At 41.0% G+C, this 23,443-nt stretch overlaps 1 protein-coding gene across 12 annotated transcripts in view; it reads right to left on the bottom strand.

Moving 5' to 3' along the window:
* KALRN (kalirin RhoGEF kinase) overlaps window positions 1-23,443 on the bottom strand; it is a 513,896-nt gene that overhangs the window by 224,581 nt on the left and 265,872 nt on the right. For all 12 annotated transcript variants that reach the window (XM_083487460.1, XM_083487445.1, XM_083487444.1 and 9 more), the window contains 2 exons: window positions 18,979-19,171; window positions 13,405-13,917 (listed from right to left, as the gene is read on the bottom strand). In XM_083487460.1, the coding sequence (XP_083343586.1) occupies window positions 13,405-13,917; window positions 18,979-19,131 (666 nt within the window). In that variant the 5' untranslated portion in view covers window positions 19,132-19,171. The remainder of the gene's footprint in view (window positions 1-13,404; window positions 13,918-18,978; window positions 19,172-23,443) is intronic.

The raw sequence follows: 23,443 nt of genomic DNA, 5'->3' as shown, positions 1-23,443 counted from the left end.
CTTTCATAGGAATCTGTTTGATGAATTAGTGGGCTAATTCCTCCATTGTAACCCTTCCCTAGCACAGAAGGTAATGTTCAGAACAAGGGGCTAACTGGGAACTGCACAATGAACCAAATGGCCATGGCTAATTTAAGATTTGCGGCCATGTAAAATAGTATATCATGAATGTACTAAATATCAGTTCATACCCTCCAACATTTCTCAGAGGAAAATAGGGACATGAGCACAGAAAAATTTGAATTTCTGTATTGCATTTAGAGAAGCCTGAGGGAAAAGATATGGGGTATCCTAATGCTTATTTTGGGGTCCAGGGACATAAAAACTTTTGAGTTCAGGGATACATAAACTTCCCTTAAGTGTTTTGAAATTCTGAGCAAATTAGGAATGTGTAAGCAATTGCAGCATCCTGGTGCTGTGTTGATTCCTAGATGGATCAGGTGCACAGACAGCCACCCCCTGGCATCCCCTCCCCCAGCTGCGACCCCTCTTCACCCAAATGCACAAAAGGGGGAGAGTCATCAGATTTCAGAAGGCACCACCAATTTACCTCATGGGAGAGATCAATGCCTCCCCCCTGTCCACATGAGAAACCAAGAAGGAAGGGGCTTTGGAGGCATGTGTTTTTGTTCCAGAAAACCCCTCCCCATTTCCTCAAATCCCCTTCATCTCTAGAAATGTAGTCTTGTTCATTTTAAGTCATAGAAAAAGCCAAGCTTCGGGATCAGAACTCTCTGTGTCTCTCTCAAAGCAGGAGCCAAAGAGGAAATGCACACTACACACACAGGTGGCAGCGGCTTACAGACACTTCAGATTCCCAAATGAAACTGGCAATGAAAGGACTCTGCATTCGGGACAACATGAGAAGCCATGGTGACTTAAAGGTTTTCGTGATGGTCTCGGCATTTTCAGGGCAGTTGGAGACTATGCTAGTTTTACCTATATACAACATTAGACATTATAAGCTGGAGTAGTTAAAAGGTTTTCAAAAAAGAAACAAAGGAAGGAACTTTTACTGTAAAATTATATTTTGCTTTCTCTTTAGAGCTCTTCTTCATGAACAAGCACAAAAAGAAGGTTGTTTAAAAGACAGAAAGACTTTGATATTTCCCCATCATATTCCCCACTTCTACCCTTTCAAAATATCAAAGAGAATGAATAGACCTGCCAGGGTACACAGTGACTAGAACATTCACTGCCTTCTGAAACATAACCCAATAACTTATGTGTGGATGGAGGTGATCTGGGAGTCAAAGTGCTGTCGTATTTCTGCCCAGTGTGAAAAATACCTGAAGAGCTGCCAATGGTAAATAGGATAAATGTCACAGAATGCTCTACAGAGCAATAATTGAGGGCATCCCTGATGTGCCTCCTCCATTAGTCAGATACATTTGTTACTACAGTATACTTGCAGCACTGCATACCTTAATGAGTTCATCAGCAGGTTCGGAAACAAATGGGCAGCTCTCTTGTTTACCTCCGTAAATCTTATTGTCTTTGCTTCTAGGGACTTGGCACTTGGTCTGCTGTTTAACTTGGAACTCGTTTCAATAATGTATATTGTAGACAGCTCAGGGTATTCTCTGTATCCTTCTTTAAGCAGATAGCAATAAGCTACTGCTAGAGGGTTTACAGGAGCCAGCAAAGACGTAGCTTTAAATCCCAGCTCAGAAATAAAATAAATGTGCAGGGGCCTTCGTCAAATTTCTGGTAATGAACATTTCTATGTATCAACTGAAGAGAGGCCTCAGGCTCTTGTGGGTAATTTAGCAAAATATTGCATGGATTAAGCCTGCACACAATTTTTGGATTTTTTCATGAAAGAATAATTCACTGAATTACATGTAATTTTGTAGCACTTAGCTGTACTGTATAGTATGTGCCTTTGCTTTTCCTTCATGGAACACAAGAGATAATGAGCTAGAGAGATAATCATATTTGATGGACGTTTATCTATGAAATAATTTATATATATAAATATGCTTTTTTCTAAAAACATTCAAAAAATGTTTAGGGTACTTTCATTTTGACTCAATAAAATCACCATTTTATAGTTCAAATGGGGGGGGAATACAGTAAATGGACAAAAGTACAAAGATTCGCAAAATGTTTAGGGGTATGCGTACCCTTGTGTACCCCCAGAAAAAAGTACTGTGTGTGTATGTGTGTGTGTATACTAGATTTTTAGAAGTGGTCTGGGAGCCAAAGATATCCTTGGGTGGGGTTTAGACCTGCCCTGCACACACAATGGTTCAACACTCCTTATTTAGTGCAACAAGTAGTACTAACAATTACCGGTATTCCTTTTGCTATCATCAATACAGTAGACAATAAACATGAAAGGAATAGTTCAATATCCAGTCTATCTGTACAAGATACCTAGAGGACACAACATATGTGCATTTATTAAACTCACACTCGCCAATGTGCTGATAAAGCAGAAGTAGATGTTAACTAAAGAAGAATGTGGAAGCTCTACACTGCTTCAAAGCTGCTATATTAAGGGGTATATTAAACAAACAAACATAATCAGAATGTATTTCCCTACTCTGCTTCTCTGCTACTTTTTCTTTCATACTAACTGGTTTTCCATAACATAGTTATTGTTTGAAATGTGGATCTGCCATTCTTTTAAAGAAGGCTTAACTGAGTTATTGTTTGCCTTTTAACCAAATAATCAATTAATCAATTGTATTTCTTTGTTGCGGGTTGATATTGTACTTTGTAGCAACATCGCCATAAATTCCTTGCTGTATCTGCTATCATTTTCTGTAACCTTTCAGCTTTCCTTATGTTATGTTTCCAAGGGGTTGCTCGAGAGCAAGCAGGCAAATATCTCCCTGCTTGGCTGTGAAGCCTTGTTTTTGCTGCCAAAATAAACCTTATCTGTCCGGAGCCCCACTCTCCCGTGGCTGGCTCAATCACTGGCAGAATCCGTGAGTGGGCGGTTCCTAAACTTTCCCCAGCAAAGCAGCTTCTTGATGCCCAGTCTGCACCTTCCCTCTCTGCGCGGATACCCACTGCGCGGGTAGCGGAGGACCCCTCTCCTTCCCGCTTTTCCCAGGCAAGGAGTCCTGGGACCGCCTCGCCACTTCCGACTCCTGCAGCTCCTCTCCACTGGAGGCGTGTTTACTCTCCTCCGTTGAAGATGAGTTGCTTCCCACGATCCCTGGAGGCTCTCTATAATCCATTTGGCTTTTGCTCTCTCCCTCCTGAACCGATGGCAGTTCCCTGACACCTTATGTTTGGTAGGGGTATGAAGGAAAAGAGATTTGTTTAAATGTGGGTGGTGTCTTTGCTGCTTACTTGCTGCCACCAAAGTGAAGTGAATTCTGGCAGCAAATCTCACAACTGTTCAACTAATCTGAATGGGGAGACAGAATAACATAAATATGTCTCGATTTAGGTGCAGTTATACCATTTGTGAGTTCCATTACTATGTGATTACCAGGGAGAGGGGAGGAACAACTTGCATAAGCAAAGGCCTAGCACATTCTATACAACTACCCTGTTGTTTTGGTCCCTACAGCAGAATATTCCCCTGATTTTCCAGTTTTCAGATTTGGATCGTCACACCCAGTGTGACCTTGGGGTCTCAAATTTCAGCAGTGCCTTGTGCCAAAATTTGGTGCCCCCCCCCATGTTCCATTCTATATCATAGTCGCAGTGCCCCCAAAGCTCTGGTCATGCTTCCACTGTTTCTGGGGTGAATTTCTAACCCCCTATTTTGTAGTGATCTGGATTCAAAGTTTAAACTCCACTTCTACGCTGGAGCCTGACAATGAGGCAAGCTTGGAGTGGGGGGCAGTCCAGAAGTCATTAAAGAAAATCATATTTTCTTCCCTGTGCCTTTTCTGTGGTGCATTTTGCTCTCTGTAATTGTAGCAGGCCCTACTCAGTTACAATTTCTTAAATGCTGTTGCATTGTTGAACACAACCAGCAACCCAAAACAACTGCAACAATTTTAAAACTGCTAACTCCTGGAAATGGCAGGGGAGTTGTAATACATGTAATACATAAAAAGAAGTCAATAAAGATATTCTCAATTTTGTTGCTTTATGTGTCTTTTTTTGTACTCTAGAACAACATGAAACACATATTGTTGCCACATATGATGCTTCAGGAATCTGTACATGTGGATTTATTGGGGGGGGCGGATTTCCTCATGTATGCACATGAACTTCACCAACAATAAAAATCATTTTAAAAGATAGAAGTACAGTGGTACCTCGGTTCTCAAACGTCTCCGTTTGGAACCTGAACACCGAAAACCCAGAAGTAAATGCTTCCATTTTCAAATGCACCTCAGAAGTCGAATGGCTTCTGCTGCGTGTTTTTCAAATTTCACAACTAAATTTGCAGACAGCCCTTTGCGCCTTGGTTTTCGAACATTTCGGAACTCGAACGGTCTTCCAGAACAGATTACGTTTGAGAACCGAGGTACTACTGTAGTTGGAATTTTCTAAGCTTTCTATTCTTCTGTGCCTTGTAAGATCACAGGTCAATCAAAAATGAGGTCATAGTACACTGCCTATTGTGCTTTCACACTCAGCTCACTGCTATTCCTCACACATTGGTCAAAACAGAGGACATCTTTCAACAGAATTATATGCAATAGCAGTTAAACCAAATTAAAGATGCATAGGTTTACAGCTTTTGTCTGTTTTCTGATCTCGCCTACAGAATGTTTCCTGTCTAGTATTATGTTGGGAAGAAGCTATAGTACGGGGTAGACAAGTATTGTATGGACATCTAATACAGGCATTTTGTTTGCCATGCAGCTCAGTCCTATGTATGCTTACTCAGAAGTCTGACTAAAGTCCGTGTGTCTTACTCCCAAGTAAATGAGCACAGGTTTGCATTGGAGTCAGAGCAAGCAAGCAACTAGGGGCACCAATTGTGTGCAGCTAGGATTTTTTTTATTTCTCTTCTCAGTGGCAATCAGAGGAAAGACCAATCTGGTAGGACTTGGCTGGCTTGCTGGCTATTTCGCACACATACACACGGTTCTTTGCAGGTGGCTGGAAGATGGGAAGTCATTGTTCACAATGCTAATGATACCCAGAGGAATGAGACTACAATCTGGATAGCAGTTCAGGAAAGCAACAGCATCCAAAGCTTCTACAGTTTGAGAGATCTGGAGGCAATTTGGCACATCTATCTACCAAAGAGCATGTTCAGATTTTACAATCCAGTTACCAGTCTGAGCTCCACATATGCTTTGAAGGAAATCTAGGCTACTAAAATTATAAGAGCTGTAACTGAGTTGCTGAGGTGGGGGAAGCAAAAAAACCCAGTTTTTGAGGGAAAAACAGAAAGGGGTGGATTATCAGTTGCTTACAAGAGAGTTCACAGAGTTGTATAATGCATCCCAACTGCCTTTAGGAATGCATTCACGTGGAGACCATAAACATGCAACCTAGAACCCCCACAGATTCAGCTGTAGCTTCCCAGCAGCAGTTCCCACAATTCTGGAAGTATGTTTTTCAGCTGCTGTCTTCACTGGAATCACTTCTGGGAAGCAGCATCTGCATCCATGAAGGACCCAGGTCACATATTACATTCTCCATATGAGTGATTCCCTTGGAATAATCAAGAGACATTGCTTTAAGAAGATTTCTACTCTCAGTTGTGACACGGTGTTGATAAATTATTGGCTTTTTCTGAACATCTCTGGACACTCTGCAACCTCTCATGCACTGCACTAATCTTACCCTCCCTCTCAGTGCTGTAAACACTCCTGTTCCCTTCTCTTTTCTGTTTACCTGCAGTGAGCACATGGGAGGTCATGTGAGCTGCCACTCCAAAGCTGAAAGATCAGTTATGATCTCCTCATGGACATCAGGATAGTGAGCAGAGTAGGGAACATGTCACCCTTAAGTCAAATATAGGGCCTAGAACAGGGGCAGGGAACCTGTAGCCACCCAGTTGTCACTTGACTCCCATCAGCTCCAGCTAGCAAGGGATTATGGGAGTTGTAGTCCAGTAATGTCTGGAGACAAAGAGGTTTTCCACCTAACTTAAAACCTAGCTTTCTTCAGAAAATGTGGATTGGTATGCTTTTGCTGCATACACTCCTTAGACAAGCATTCCTCAACTTTGGGTCCTCAGGACTATGACTACCAGCATCACCAGCCATCATTTGGTAGTTGTAGTCTAATGACATGTGAGAACCCAAGATTAGGAAAGGCTGCCTTACACTGCATTTGAATCCATAGAAGAAGTAGAATCCTGGTGTATGTCATTTGTGTGAAAGAATCTCACAAGAATCACAAGAATGTAGAGGTTTGTGGTAATGTGCATGGCAGGAGTGGGCGTGGGGAGGTGAACCTGAGTTCTCCACTCTAGCACTGCATTCCGGATATAAACTTCAGATTCCATCTAAAACATTGCTGTGTTTGGCTCCCCAATTGTGGAATGCTCTCTCCAGAGAGACTCGTCTGGCACCATCATTAAAAGTCTTTAGAAGCCAGGCAAAAAGATTATTCTTTACCCAGGCCTAAATAATCTATGGCCTGTGAAAGTATGTGTGAGAGTACTGTTAATATTGTAATTATTTTACTATTAGGCTGTCTGTCGGTATGCTTTTTGCCGTGTTTTTGTTATGATGTTTTGTAATGTGTTTCTAACGTACACCACCCTAAGATCTTTTGATAAAGTGTGTTGTATAAATTTTATTAATAGTAGTAGTAGTAGTAGTAGCAGCAGCAGCAGCAGCAGCAGCAGCAGCAGTAGTAGTAGTAAAGCAAAGGGCTCTCAAGCTTCATCACAGCCAGCTTCCTCAAGGAAAGAGGAGAATGGTTCAAGCCTCCTCAGAAGTGACCAGAATAAAACAAAGATGGATGACTTACTAACAGTGTTCACACTTGTAATTTGTCTGGAGGAAGCAGGTCAAAGTTTGACCTTCTGCATGTTTTTAAGCCCCTGAGGGAAGAACTCTTAGGAAGGAATAAGCTGCATGAGGTTTGCACTCCTCTACTGTATATTATATTGCTTTGAAGGGATGGATTGGCCCTTTGTTAGCAAGAGTTTGTCGGGTAGCCTGTTTTACAAACTGAGGGATGCTAGGTGGGATGCTTGCTTAGGAACCAGAGGTTATAGCTTTCAATGTCCAGTTTGCCACATCCACAAGCCTTTCTGCTTCTAAAAAGACAAACCTCCAGTCAAGGTTGCCAAAGGGTTTTTTGTGTGCCCAGGACTGTGTACCTGGATTGGGCCCTCCAACCCACTTGTAAATGAGGATACATATTTGTGTTCCCTTTTGCAGGTGGAATGGAGGGACCCAAAAATAAATCAGTGACCGTACACATAATAAAATGTTTGAGAAACAGAATGGGAAGAGGTGAAGCATTTCACACAGTTTTATTTCTGTATTAGAAAATACTTAACCTGTTGAATTTTTGCCTGCTGCACTATGGAAGGCAGAAGAACCTTGCTTTACCCCAATGCCAACCCTAAACTTTTATAACATTCCTTCTAGGAGTGCTAGAGACTTCATTTCAAGGGTATCCTCCAAATCACACCCCCTCCAGCATTCTGCCTCCTTTTCATATATTTGCAGAAGGATATAGTAAGCCCCTGAGAGAGCTTTGGTTTTGCAATAAGCAAAGGTTATGATACTAACCTAAGAAAAAAAGATAGGACTGCCTGAGCTCTAAGCTTTTGAAAGAGTGGTAGTTGTGGTCTCTTCATCACTGCTGCAGCACTTATTATAAATACATGTGGATGTGCAAAAAACAAGGCAATGTCTTTAATTGCTGCCAATACTTGTAACAGAGGCTCCAACCAAGTGAGAGGATACCACACTCTTTCACATGCACAGAAGTTTGACGGGGAATATTCAAATTATTTCAAATGGGTGGAAAAATTACCTGAAAAGCTTCAATTTGAATAAGCACTCTGAAAACAGGAAAATGAGCTGCCAAAAAGGTGAAAGACATAAACTACTGTTATGCATTTTCAACTCTTGTCTGCCTCATTATGGCACCCCTCATTTCAATATGGTGGGAGGTATGAGGGAAAGGGCAATTGGGTCTAGAAAGAACTCTCTTTTTTGTTGTTTCTCACAACTTATAATTTTGATATTATATATACGAAACACATACATGAACATACAACCAACACAGATATATAATATATCCATGTTTATCCCCAGGCCCTCCATACAAATTGCCCAGGCTTATGCCCCAGAGAGGTTACTTCAGTGTTGCCAACGAAGCAAAAACAACACAATTATGAGTTACCGGTCTCTGCAGTCACAGCAGGTGCTGTGATTCTCCAGTAGTTTGACTTCACCCTGGAGGTGCACTCCATTGCTTCTTGAGACAGACTGATGCCAACAATATCAGTATACCCAATGCTGTGTTGGAATTTGAACACAGTTCTCCCTAGAGTGACTTACAATATTTAAAAGTAGCCAGAACCAATGGTCAAATGAATGAATGAAGAGAAAAACTCCTGTTCTTATATCATTTTTAAAATACTCTTTTGTTTTTACAAGATGACATAACAGAGAAGGGAAGAAATGTGACTCTATTGATTGATAAGTGCTGCTGAACTCTATTCCTGCCAGAAACCGAGCCAAAATCTATTTCCAGGAAATCCTTTTCTCTCTCTCTCTCTCTCTCTCTCTCTCTCTCTCTCTCTCTCTCTCTCACACACACACACACACACACACACTTGCCATTTGCTCAGGGACACTTACTACTGCTGCACTTAATGGACTGTAATAAAATAAACTGCTTCCTATTAGCAAAAAGGATCTTGTCATCAGCTGTGTAACACCATTTTATTATAGCTCATGAAGCATCTAAAGAAAGCAATACTTGAAATGGTTAAGGCTGGAGTATGATAATGCATTTGTCCCTGAATGTCCAAATGCCTTTCTCCAAAGAAACTACAACAAAGTACTGTTTTCTTGTGCACCATGCTCTCCTACAGTAAATCCCCATCTCTGTCATCCATTGCTGGATTCCAACAATTCCCTTAATTTACCACCTTCCCTTTCTGGTGATCCTTTGCTTTCATTGGTATTCTGGCTTAAAAGTGGAAATCTACAATTAATAGAGGTAAAAGATTAGTTCGTAGGAGGAAGATAGCATCACAAATTGTGAGCTACCATGGCCCTGGTAAATTGCCAGAACATGCCCTTCTGATAGCCTTTGTCTGAAGGATGCTTCCATAACTGTTAAACTTATGGGAAGAATAAGGAACCAGGAAGAAAGAATCTTTAATAAAGACTGAAAATCTGAAAACTTACTGTAAACAACTGAAAACAGGGTTACATTAGCAGGGTTAATGTAAAATGAGCAGTAAAGAAAACCCAATTATTGTGGAAATGCAGTAGCAGAGATGAAATGAAAGGGAGCACAGATGGGGTGAGGGGAAGTCAACTTGATGTTATTTTGGGTTTTGTCAATTTGTATGTTTTGTTGGAAAATGATAAATAAATTTATATTTAAAAAACCCTAAAAAGGGATGCTTCTATAAACTTACAAAAAAAATCTAGTGACAATTCTTCCCTAGATTCCTGAAGCATTCTCTTCTTTAGCCTCCCAAATAAGGTCTCAGAAGAGGCTGTGAAAGCTTTGAACACACAAATGGGGCCAGAAGATCTTGATGATCAGCAGTTTGGTAGGATGCACCACTCCTTGTTAAAGTACTCTAAGCACTTTGGCTTCCCCTGCATGCAGCTTATATTGTCCAGACATTTTAGCCAACTTAATCTATTCAATTCCATTTCCACTCCTTCCAATTCCATTTTCCCCTCTTCAATGTAAGCAGCCTGCCTACAGGCGTGTTGTGTTTAATTTCCTTGTGTGTCACATACAGCAGGGGTCTGCCTTACCTTTTCCTGGCCAGCCCTGAAGGGAAATACTGTATCTTGTGGATGTCAACTGCTGGTGTTCCCTTTCTTGTTTCATTCTAGGGATTCACTTCAGGATTTCCCTCTCAACTGAGACTGGCTGACAGCCAGCTTCTGCCTCCTCCAAATTGACAGTACCAATAATTAGCATTCTTCTACCTCATGCATTGTGTATTCTCCCCTCACTTTGGAACATTTCAGGTTTGTTTCAACAGGCACTCGGATCTCCTGGCTTTTATGAGGGAAAATTTAAAGCTAGTCAGCTTCAACTGCTCAGGAGCTTTTCTCTCTGGTACCCTACTATCAGGGGTCTGTTGATGTAGTAATACTAACTGAAGTTCCTCCACAAGTACTGGAATTAAAGGAGAGCCAGTGTGGTGTAATGGTTAAGAGCGATAGACTCATAATCTGGTGAACCGGGTTCGCATCTCCGCTCCTCCACATGCAGCTGCTTGGGCCAGTCACAAGTCTCTCAGCCCCACTCACCTCAGAGTGTTTGTTGTGGGGGAGGAAGGGAAAGGAGAATGTTAGCCGCTTTGAGACTCCTTAGGGTAGTGATAAAGCGGGATATCAAATCCAAACTCCTCCTTCTTCTTGAGACCCACTGTCACTTCAATAGCCTTCTTCCACATACAAGGATTCTAGCACAATATATTATAAAATGCCATGCTAGTTCATCAGCTCACATGATTATACTGTAAGGATCATCCTGTAACAATTTCAGGCTTATTATTAAGTAATACTGTAATGGCCCAAATAAAAGCCGCACCCGCAAATAAGCCACACCTTTAAAATTGAAGGGGGGAAAGAGAAAAAGACAATAACCGGGCTGCTTCCTGGGGAGGTGCCTCATCGTTTTGCCAGCAGCCTCCACCTGCTTCCCCCCTTCATTCTGACAGCTTGGGGGAGTCTTGGAACTGGCGGGCAGGCAGCGCGCCATTGCCCCACACTCCCAGGCTGCTCTCGGGGGGGGGGCACACCATTTTGCCGATGGCCTCCTCCCTTCTCCCCGATGGCTCAGGGCAGGCTTGGAAGTGGCAGGCGGGTGGCGTTGCCCCACGCTGCTTCGGGGGGAGTCACGCCGCTTTGCCGGTGGTGTAAGGTCACAAATATAAGCCACACTTTAACTTTTCACTGTCACAATTTGGAAAAAAGTGCAGCTTATATTTGGGCCAATACGGTACATTATATTATCTTGCCCTTCTTTCACAGAGGTGAGGATCCCCTCCCCTAATGCTTTCCCTCACAACAGCTCTGGGAGTTAACAGCAGCTGGAGGGAATGTGACTGACCCAGGCTGCAGAAATCTGAACCAGGGTTTCCCCCAGTCATGGTTCAACACAAAGGCAGAAGATTGTTGAGACGCTAGTCTTCATGCCATAAAATTCCATTTTATGAAATATTTTGAGTTGTGTTAGTGCATGATTCCCTCTACTTACTGCCATGAATGATTATTTATCCTCCTTATTTATATTTAGCAAATAGATGGGGGAAAGAACATCTGAGAATAAACATGCTTCTTATGGTCTGGATCATATGCTAAGTACCAGCCATGCTAACAGTAGTGGTGAGCTGGTTGCTCACTGCCACATAAGTTTTCTTAGTTCACATGCATTGAGATAATGATATTGACATGGGATTGCTGTGGAATAACTGAGAAATTCCTCCCACAAGAAAAGAAAAGAAAAACCAGGATGCATGCCAACATTAAGTATTTCCAGAAGGTCTGCAGACAGTATGTAGGGTGATAAATATTTTCTGTCCTTAGTGTCTTATTCCAGTAGAGTATGAGGCATCCACTCTGCCCTTCCTTCCCTTTAACTCCCACCACTACACAAACTTATTAGCATTTCTTGAATATTTCCAATACCTTCCCTTGTTTTGAAAAACTATGCTGGCTGTGGGTTGCACCACCACAGTATCTGATACAGTTAAATGCTATGCTTTTTCTTATGCTTAAATAACCCTATCTTACTTTGCTGTCCAACAGAGACACAATCAAGAACTGTAGTTATCTGTCCTTCTCTCAGGTAAGGAATTAATCTGAATAGCAAAGCCTGAGACTATCTTTCCTTCAGATCCCAATGTGAGTTAATCAGGCCATCACTGTGGTGGGGGATGCACACTACGTGAACCGCCTCCTATTGCTCAGCAATGAATGCAACACAGTTGACCTAATTGAATCATGGCATTTAGACTTCAACCACAAGAAGATTGCAATTTCTCTCTATGGATTAATTTCATTTGCACCTGTGGAATCCTAGAGGCCCTGGGTTTTTTCTTCTCTGCATGCTGGAAGGGAAAAAACAAAAACCAACCAAGCTAAAGAAACCAAGTTTTTCTATGGAATTTGGATGACAGAAGCTCCTAGTATGATTGCTACCTCCCAGTCCCCTGATTTCTACCAAATGTGTGTGCTGCTCAGCAGATTATGACTTTGTAGACTGACTGGTTCTATCCTGAACTGAAAACCTCATGTCATTTTTTCCTTACTGGTTTCTAGTTGCAAGCCTGAAAGAAACCAAAATCCAATTGACTACCACCATCTATGTAAAGTTAATAATCTCTAAGAAATAGAAAACTGAAGCCTGGTTTGTGAAACCACAGTCTCCGCCTAACCAATTAGGAAATCTCTTTAGCCAGGGGAGGAGAGCACTTGAGTTTATCCCTTGTTCCTGCTACAATAAATCATACTTTTCTAGAGTGGCAGTAGTGCCATTGCTGTGCCTCAGTGGGCTTTTCTGGAACAATGCACATTCAGATCTGACTGCCTCTCAGAACCACCATCTCCCGTGCTTGGTGCTGGGCATTGGATTGAGGAAGAGAAAAAACAGCAGCAACCCATCACCTATTGGAGCTGAGCAACCACTCCAATCCCAGCTCACTGCTGCACCATCAGCACCACCTGCTCAGAGCAGAAGAGACGTCTCTGGCAATTCATATTACATATTGACACCTAACTAATATATTGACCTCCCTGCCCATCATGGCTAAAATACATTTTTAGATAATTATACTATCCATCACTTCATGGTTGGGGCTATACTTCTGTGAATAAGCTTCTGCCACAGCTCGCCTACTACAGCTAGCATATACACCAGTTCCCTCAGCAGCTCACTTATTGCTTCCTTTCCTATATTTCTTTTTCTATCTTCTCACAAATAAACTCCTGACTAAAACTCCTGAGTTGGTTACCCCTTCTCAACACATCAACCAGTTCTGGTAGAAAGCCTGGTGGAAAGAAGCAAAGCTTAACTTGGGGTGCCTTACATCTACTTGTATATATCCAAAGCAGATCAGTTTTCTTCAGAACAGCCAGAGGTGAGTTATTCTTGGCTCTAGTACTGCTTGCTACTTCCAACAATTAGTTCGGTGATTTTGCTTTACAAGTCACATAAAATACATTTGCTAGCAACTTGAGGTTTATATCCCCGATTAATTCCTCATGTTGCTAATTGCAGAAGCATATATATTTGGCTACAATGTTGCCGTTTGATTTCACAGTAATATTCAAGAAGAAGAAGAAAACTACCCCTTACCTTTTCTGCATCTTGCTCAAAAAGTCGAAGTTGAAAACACTGGTCTAGTTTCAGTTTCCGGACATGCCACATCTGATGCAAGTGTTGCCGAGTTGAATGCAGCTTGTCCAAAAGGCTGGTGATCTTTGGCACAAGACTTTGGAAATCTGCACTGCCAGGAATGCAGTTCCTACCAGAAAAACCATCACTGCACCGTATGCATTGTAATAACCTCTGGCCCTCACGATCCAATTCTTCTACTGGAGCTTTAATTACTTTCTTCTTGAGCTGCGTGTGTTCATCTATTAGTCTTCTTGAGCCCTCCACATCCACTGGAAATTCCTTCCTAGCCAACATTTCCTGAAGGTCCTCTAGCCTGGATAACAAATGGATGGCACTGTTGAAAAACTCTTCCAATGAAACTCTCAACTCTATCCATTCATCATGATTGTAATCCAAGGATCCTTCAAATTCCTCTGTTAGTTGGGAGGGATCCACCAGTTTTGCTAGGCCTTCAACAGAGACCATGCTTGTCTAAGGGCATAAAAAAATATTGAAATGTGTTATCAGTGAAAGAATGAGAAATGTTGCAATACTGGGATCTAAACATTATAATTATCTAGCTATTTGTCATGGGAAGGTAGGTCAGAGGAGGGAAAGGACATTGACAGCCAGGACAGGTAAGAATTTCCCCCACCATCCACAACTCAGAGATGTCATGGCAGCATTTAGAGAATAACAACTGTAATAACACAACTGTAATTCCATTAATTCCCCACAGAATTCTTGCATAAACATTTTGCAATGCTTCCCGTGACAGTTCTATACAGCAAGTGTCTCTTACTTTCCATTTCACTGTTTGAGATCTTGAGGTATGTCTGGTTGAGGTAATCTACTGTTCAGTGTCGTTGCTGAGTATAAAGCATTAAGTACTCATGTGCAAAGACCACGAATATTTCACTTGTGGGTGGTAACATGCAGCTAATGTATCAAACTCTGCACAACATGATACTGGTTTACACAAAGATGAGCTTGCTGGGATTTTAGTTGAACTGCAGACATTCTTGTGGAAGCATGCATTCAGGACACAAGATGTGATTTTGCTGAAGGAAGCCCACTGAGCTGGAATCTGAAGCCAGATTTGTCATATCCAACATCAATGTTCCAGCCAATGGCACCACACATCAGGTTTTTATGAAAAGGATACTGAGTTAATGGGCTTTTTTTAACTTATACATTTCACTGGGGGCGGGGAGCCTTTTAAAGAGCACCAGGGACTACATTTACTTCATAATCACTGCACAAACTTTAAGAACTTGTGCTTTCGTTTGATTCTACTTTCAGCAGCAAACCTTTCTTGAATCACTGGTTCTTTTTAATCTAAAGTGATCATTAGAAAGTTCTTTTTTTGGAAGGTGGGGAATAATGTTTCCACAACATATCCCTTCAAACTAAAGAGTGTATTTTGTATCACTGTAAATACAACTCTTCCCCATTGCCTTTAGCTATTCTGGCTTGAATGTTCTCCTAAGTGGATATGTGATATCACACCGGATTCTGCTATTTGAATTATACAGCCATTATATAGGTTTCAGGCGTGTGACTGGAAGCAGGTGCTCTACCCTGCCAAAATACACATCTCACTGCTCCTTATTTTCTTTCAGATTATTCCAACTGGCTTTTCCCACAGGCAGATCACACAGGCTTCCATATGGCTGCTATTTTTCAACCCTTTTTAAATATGATTAAGCCAAATTAATGTAAAAATTAAATGCCACTGAGGTATTTACAGAAGAACTTGCCATGGATAAAAAGAACTACCTATGAGTCATAATGAAAAAAAGTTAAACTATCACTTTATATAAAACTTACAATGTGCTTTCCAAGCTTTATCTTCTTCGTTCTATCAACAATCCTGGTATGTACTTATTATTCCCATTTAACAGATAAGTTAGGCCATGAGATAAGAATTTGTTGCATATGGCCACCCAGTAAGTTTATGGCTAAAGAAGTGTTTGCACTGAAGTTTGCCATGCTTTAGGTCTAGCACGATGCCCTGGGAGAAACTGACTATCACTCAATAAACAGTCTCACTGTAATTTATGTGGTCTTTGTTGGGTGAGGACACAAATGAATTTGTGGCAGTAAAAATTAACTTGGAATAAAAAAACAGGAAATCCTGGAATAGATGGTCATTTACATTATTAGTTTTGGAAATGAAGGTAAGGGCCTGGCCATGTATCCTAGAACACTGTTTGATGACTTTCCAGTTATTTTGCAATGATTCTTGGACAGTGTGCAAATAGTTATCCCTACCCAAAATGCTACATTTAAAATAACTATACCTCACCATTCCTTCTAAACTCACTAAACAGTCATACCTCAGGTTACAGATGCTTCAGGTTGTGCACCACACAGAACCCGGAAGTACTGGAACAGGTTACTTCCGGGTTTCGGCGCTTGCGCATGCACAGAAGCGCTACATCACACTTTGCGCATGCGCAGAAGCGGCTAATCGCAACCCACGGGTGCGCAGACGCAGCGCTGCAGGTTGTGAATGCTGTGGGTTGTGAACGTGCCTCCCGCACAGATCATGTTTGCAACCCGAGCGTCCACTGTACTGCACTTTAGCTCTAGTTTTTTAAAAAAGCCCCACAATTTAAAAATATTGTCTTTTGAAATTCCCATTTGTACAGTTTATTTCTCCCTGCTATCCACCAAAGCATACAGAATTGTGACATGTGCTTGTTAAGTCTTCAGCCAACAAAAGTTCCAGAACTGGCAACCTGAGGCACATCTGGCAAGAACTCAGTCTGAGCACCATCGTTCTGATACAACTGGCACTGACGCTACTAAGCTTTCAGCAGCAGGTCCTGGTTATTTTTCCAGGTTTTCGGTGAAATTTCATGTCAGTATTGGATTATTCTGCCTTGTAATTTGGTTGCAGTTTGACCTGTCTTTTTCTCCTGTTGTTTTATGTACATGTATTTCTTTTTTAATTATTAGTAGGCATTGAATGACAATTTATAAAGAAGAACAGAGGCGTTTTTGGTTTTTTTAATCACCTAGCTCTTGCTACAGAAGTTAAAGCACTGCAGGGAGGCTACTTATGAAGGCCAGAACAGAATGTGCCACTTTGGGAGCCTTACTGTAGGCCTCTGATTCCAATGCAATGAGAACATGGAATATATCAAAGCAAACTGTGCAGTTGGGGCATTTCCAAGAATTAGACTAGGTGATTCACTTCACATCACTACTTTAGAAAATAACAATTCCATCTCCCAATGCTGATCGCAGATATTGCACTTTGTTAGAATTTTCAGGTCTGCACCACTGACCTTTACTGACATCCATTGCCAAATAAGGAGAAGATGTATTAGAGCAATTGGAAATAATACAATATATCTGTATAAGGTCATATTGTAGGATGCTTAAACTGATGTATATTATAATTTGATGCTTTTTAAAAGGTTGAAATCTTTAAAAGGAGGTAGGCTCTCTTGCCCCAAAAGGAGTCTCCCCTGCACCCACACCAATTCCAGCTTGTAAATATGGTGACTTTCACCTGGACAGGAAAAGTTCAAACTTGATTGACAAACTAGTTGATAACTCTTAAGAATAAGATGTGATAGCTATAAATTTTAAACATTTCTTCTGTGCAGTGCAATACTAATTTTATATACATATTTTTTTTGGCAGCAGTCAATGGTGCTCTTAGGGCTGGGCTTTGGGCAGAGGTCTAGGGGCCCTATAACCCCTAACCTTAGGTGTGGGCAAAAAACACTTTGGCTCGCCACTCACTCACTAGCTCTGGATTGAGCCTATGCTGAATGCCTGGGCTACTATCAGTGTCTCAGCAAAACTGTGCCTCTTTGATTTTAAAGTACAAGCAAAGAAGGAAAATGCACTTTAAAATCCAAGCCATGTAGCACTAAGGGGCAGCTTTGGGGAGAGACCATGATAAAAAAAAACACCCCAAAAAAACATAAGATGAGCACGGCTGTATCAAACAAAAGGCTCATCTAGTCCAACATTCTATTCTCGCATCTAGTCCAACATTCTATTCTCACAGTGATCTTCAGGAAGCCAACAAGGACCTGGGCAACCACCATCCAGACAGCTGGCATTTTTAACAAGGAAATGTGAGGAATTGGGAAGTGAACTACAGTGCATGATTAAGTAGGATAGTTCCCTTTCCACATTCTCTCAGGTCCACTTTTAACCTGTTGACTAAGTGAGGAAACAGACACCCTCACACCAGAGTCATGACATATTCATTTTCCACCTTAGTATCTAAGGTGAAGAAAGGTGAAGATATTATGAGATCACCGGGGTGTTACACTTTAACATGTACATAAGATAGTGACCCTGTTCAAACATCATGGTAAACCACTAAGGTATACATTTATTGGCTGTTTGTCTCCTTTCTGCTAGGATGAAGGAGAAACATATTATGCTAAGACCAGAGATCACGGCTTCTTTCACTTCCAACAGATCACCATCTGTAGCCAAGTTTTGTTCTTGGTTTAATGAGCATGGTTTCTTGAGAGTGGAATAAACTATGATGCCTAGTTTGGATGGAACCCTGAGCCAGGGTGGTGGCTTATTTTCTCCGCTGATTTAGAAGCAGGCAAACATCTCAGAAAAGTGTGTCCATGGTAAATAATTAGCCATGGCGTACTCCACAACACAGGAACCAGGTCAATACTCCATTGTATTGTATTTACAATTATGGAGACAGTCAGATACAAATTAAGACAGTAGACTTTTAAAAACGCACCTCAAGCTTTTATGGTCTCTCATCTTGAACAGTAGCCCTTTAAAGTTTTAAGGTGATGATTACATTTAGCATAAAATATGTCAATGCAGGTCAAAGATTCCCCACTTGGTTTTAAAATTCACTTCAAAAATATTCTTTCCTGTCACAATCGGCCTTTTCGGCACAAAGATGTGACAGGAGGCCTTTTTGTTTAAAGCACTCTGAAGATACATTTATTATTCAGATAGGTTCTCTCGGGAGAACTAGAGATGAATAGGAATACATTATCAAACTTCATCAGGAAGGGAGAAGGGATGTGCAAAGCAAGGTAACAGCCTATCAGCTGTCATATTTCTCTCTCTTAGATGCAACCAATCAAAATCACAGCCTGCTCATTCAATCTTTTCAGGAGAAAAGAAAAATAATTTGCAAAAGTACTCCTGAATTAATGACAAGGAGGTTTATTGGGTCATCCCTCTCGTTGACAGCAAGCTCCTGAATCTGCATTAGTCAATCAAGTGTCAGCTTTGCTCTTTTTAGCTTACCTACAACTTGTGACTGACTGTACCCACAAGGGAAAATACAAAAGTAAACCTTACTATTGTTGGGGTTGTTCAATTGTCAAAAAAGCCAACTAAGGAGCAGATAATTTGCAGGAGCAGCAACTATTGTAGCATGAACATCCTTCCCCTCTTAACTTGAGGGCATTATCTTTTTTTAAGTTAACACTGACTGTGAATTTTTCAATTAATCAAGATAGATTGAATTGCCTAGATATATGTGATCTTTACTCAAATTGAAACTCTTCAGACATTACAGAAGGCTCTCAATCTTACCTCAAAGATAAATTTGGAACTTCCAAAATTTGTCTTCTGCTTCTGCCAGAAGTTATCAGGCTTGATTATCAGGGCAACATGAATTTCTGCAGGGAAGGCCTCCTGAAGAGTCTTCAATAGGGGCTTGATCAGGTCCCACTTAGATCCCCTCATATCAATGATGACAGTAAACCCTCGTTTGCAGACATCTTCACTGTAGGGATAAAACATGGGATAAATAATGTGCCTTCAGGAGCACAGGGTATATGACTCACAGAAATGTGAAGATGCAATCACACACAAGTGTCACGACACTGGGCCTGCTTCTTTTCTGATCCAGGTGTGTCAATCCAGGTGGTCCTCCTACTAAAGATCTCCACAGTGTTATATCATATTATTTACTTGAGATTTTGTTCCTTTCTTCAGTTGTTGCCATTATGTATGTTTCTTTGAGTGTGCAATCATTAACTTTCAAACGAACCCTGTGACATAGTTTGTTATCATTCCCAATATAAAGCATAGATTAACTGGTTTGTCCAAGATCACACAACAAATCCTTGACTCAGATAGCATTTGATCCTAATACTTTTTTCCAAAAAAGTCCATAAATATATGTTGAGTCAGGCTTGGCTCTGGCCTTTGGAAGGCCCCAGAGAAGCTGCCCTAGGTAGCCCACCCAGAGCCAACCTAACTCCTCCCCCCCCCCCAGATATGCCCCTGTAGCTGCCAACCTCCCTCATGTTTGCCCAAGAGCAGGCTTTCTCATGGCAGCGGTATCCCACTGCAGCAACATTACAGGGTAGAAGCCAGTCACAGAGTGGGGTGGGGTGGGGCAGCTGCCAATCTCACATTTACAAGTAGGCTTTCCCAGTGGCTGCACAGTAATGGGCTGTCACCGTCATCAGATTACTCTGTCCATGAGCACAAGAGGCTAAATGTGAGTGGGACAAGGCATCAGCCCTAATGTGAATGGGCCCCAGCAGATGCCCTAGTATGGTAGATAGTGATGTCAGGCATGGTTAGAGCTGAAACACACACACCAAAAGAGCGTTTATAAAATGCAATGGTGTGTATTGGGTTCTTATTGTGGGTTCGTGTGTATGTGTGTGTGCATGCTTACATGCTGTTGAATTGATGACTGAGTGTTGATAAACTTGATGCTGCAAACCAAAAATAACAATTTAAAAAGCTTCCAAATGCTGCTGACGTTTACAGGGCAGTTACTTATTACCAGTAATGTCATAGGCACTCTATTCTATTCTATTCTGATTAATTCTAGAAGCTACTAGAAGCTTCTCTGTGTGAGAGTAGCAGAGGCAGAAGGGTTAATGATTGTTTGGGTTATACTTTCTGCGAAGCTGCTTTGAACTAGTTCTTTTATCTCTATTCTGCAGAGTCATGCTGACTATAAATATAGGCCAAAAGAAGCCTGGGTCTTACTTTTCTCTTTCTATCTCACTTCCTTCTGGTATGATGTTTCTGTACATAGGATGCTTTAGTGCTAAGGTTTAGTCTTATTATGAGTTAAGTTTATAAATGCTGCAACTGGATTTTGCATGAACTGAGCCAATCCTAATTGTATTGGATTTGATAACCATTATGCTACATTTGCCTTCAGCACAAGTAAAGCTCTGCTGAATGAAGTACTATTGCCTCTGGTCTATTTTTGGGAACTCTGCTGAACTCTGCAACGTTTAAGGTTTTCCTCCACACGTATGACAACGTATGACAAACTGCCCAGAAAACTTTGGTTATAGGGAGACATATAAAGTATATTATAAAGAAATAAACAAAAATACTGTAAACATTGCCTGGAGAAAAAACTTTTGAACCAGGTCACAGAAAGGCTCATATCTCACAACCCATTTTTCTCAAACAAGCATTTTAAAGTATTTTTGTGTTTACATTTTGTTATGTCAGTAAGTGTGCTCAGTAGACTGAAATAAATCCAATAATAGCTGCTTGGTTCTTGAGGATGTGGAATTAGTTAACTATGGAAAAACTCACATCAAATTTATCTTTCTACAGAACTGGCCAAACCTGATGCTTTCCCAGATAAGAAGGTGAGGGTGGGCTGGACTCATAGAAAACAAATACGTTATGCAACCTCCTGTAAAAGAGGCTGTTTAACTGTTATAATTGTCAATACTGTATCTTTGCTGTATTGTCTTTGGTGTATGATTAATTTGTTTATAAATGATATACAACTTTCTATATTTTTGAATTTTGAATTACATGTGATATCCACCAAAAGCATATGAGTACTCCCATTGTCATGGACAAGAGTTGTCGAGCTTTCTTTAGGAGGGTAAGGCCAAAGTTGTCGAGCTTTTTTTTTTTTTTTTTTTTTTGCTGTGTCACAAGATGATGCATGTCTAAAAACTGTGTCACAGCATCACAACATGAAAAGCTCTGCTATAGACTCAAGTCTAAAGCCTGCAAGGGGGCAGGACTACATGAGGAGAGTCCATGGGCCTTCAGTGCCCCCACACAACTAGAACAGGGGTAACCTGTGGCCAACCAGATGTTGTTGGACACCAACTCCCATCAACCCCAGTTAGCATGTCCAAAGCTTAGGGACTACAGGAGCTGTAGTCCACCAATGTCTGGAGGACCAAAAGTGAGCCACTACTAGAAGTTTTCCTGACATGGCAGGTTGTTACTGTGCAGTCAGCAATATGTTTTCCATTAGTGTAGCAGCTGATGCCACTGCAGCTGAAAACCTTATTTACTTACATATCCAAACAGTGACTTACAAAGTCACATCCTATGAATATGCAAAAGCACAAATTAGTAACAAGAAAGCTTGAAATCCCCTTTGCTTATCTTGTTTTTGAAGTTTTTAAGTGGGATGCTAATTCACATTTAAATTTAAATGCACACACTTTGAAAAAATGTGTGGAATTTGTAGCTTCACTTCAGTTTTCCAGCTGCAGAAGAAGATACGAAGGGATCTGTGCCTTGCAGTACTTAGGATCAAAACGGAGAAGAGCCTTGGTTTAAATGAATAGCCTGAGGAACAGCCAAAGTATATTGATCAAAAGTATGGGTGGGTGGGGACAATCATTGCAGGAATGCTATTTACATATTAGAGCTACACCACTATACAGACATAGCGCTGGGACAGAATGGATTTCAGAATCAAGAGCTGAGATCCTTGATGCTCAAGCCTAGAAAAGATTGCAGCATTGATAGTGCATTATTATCATATTTTTAAAGCCTTTCATAAAGGATGGAAGTCTCATGACCTCACTTGATGCTTGGCCATTTTCTCATGATAGGCATCTCAGCACACATACATACTTTGAGCAACAACATACCCTGTCTTCTAAATACATGGTAATTAGCAGGAAGCTATATGGCTGGGGGCAGATTACCCACAATTAACTAATGGCATCTGACAAGTAGCTTCAGATGCTGGACACTAAAATTTGATCATAACTTTGTAGGAAAGCGGCATGCAATTATCATGATACCAGAGAGTGCAGATTTAGATGAAAGACAGGACCTGGAGGCTTTTCTAGGTGAATGTCATTAACCTAATTAAAGTATTAACAGGAGAAATAACAGGTTCTCTGAAAGTGAGAGCCTAGCATCAGGGGTGACATTTAGGTGGGCAAAGGGGAGCAATATTTCCACCCCTGTGGTTCAGGGCTGTAAGCAAGCTTCTCAAGCATAGGCGTAACCAGGAGTTTTTTGGGGGGGGGCAGGCCTTTTGTTAGGGGCAGAATCTCAGTTTGCTATGTATTTTTTCTTTCTTTCTATTGATTGGGGAGGCAGCTGCCCCTCCCTGCCCTCCCTTGGCTATGCCCATGTTCTCAAGTGCTTCTATCCCTTGTCTATACAGACTCTCAAACTGGCTCCTCCCTGTTGCAATCTGAAACAGTAGCTCTGTCTTCATGTTCTTCAAAATTTAATTAAGAATAGCCTTCAATACATTGATCAGCTACTAAATAATTAGGAAGACCTTGGTCAATCTAGAGACACAAATGCTTTGTTACATGATCAGACTATACAGTAGTATGTAGGTAACACACACACACACACACACACACACACACACACACACACACACACACACAAATGTTCAGTCAATAATGCCAATCCAGTAAAGTGAAACTGTGCTTGTTTGTTTATATGATAAACTAGTTCAATACAAGTAAAAGTCATGAACAAACAAACAAACTATAAATATAAACTTCAATGAGATATATTTGTCAAAGCTTTGGAATTATGCATATTGTACATGTTACACGTGCCTTGGATTTTTGTCATTAAAAGCAAACTGAAGATTAATTAACCTGGAACTGTTAAATTGTACTCCTACTGAGCACAGTAGCTTGCTTTGATTTCAAATGACTGAGGGTGCTGTTTTAATCTGTTTAGCTTATTAACATACAAGTCATTTACCACTTATTCACTTTCCATAGTAATTGTTGTCTGGCAATTGTCTCTCATTGGACAGACTCTCAGCAGTGTTTAAGAT

The sequence above is a fragment of the Podarcis liolepis genome (assembly GCF_965112155.1).
Source record: "Podarcis liolepis genome assembly, chromosome: 1".
Lineage (NCBI taxonomy): Eukaryota > Metazoa > Chordata > Lepidosauria > Squamata > Lacertidae > Podarcis > Podarcis liolepis.
Note: the sequence above shows the minus strand (reverse complement) of the source record. Positions and strands in the feature narration are given on the sequence as shown.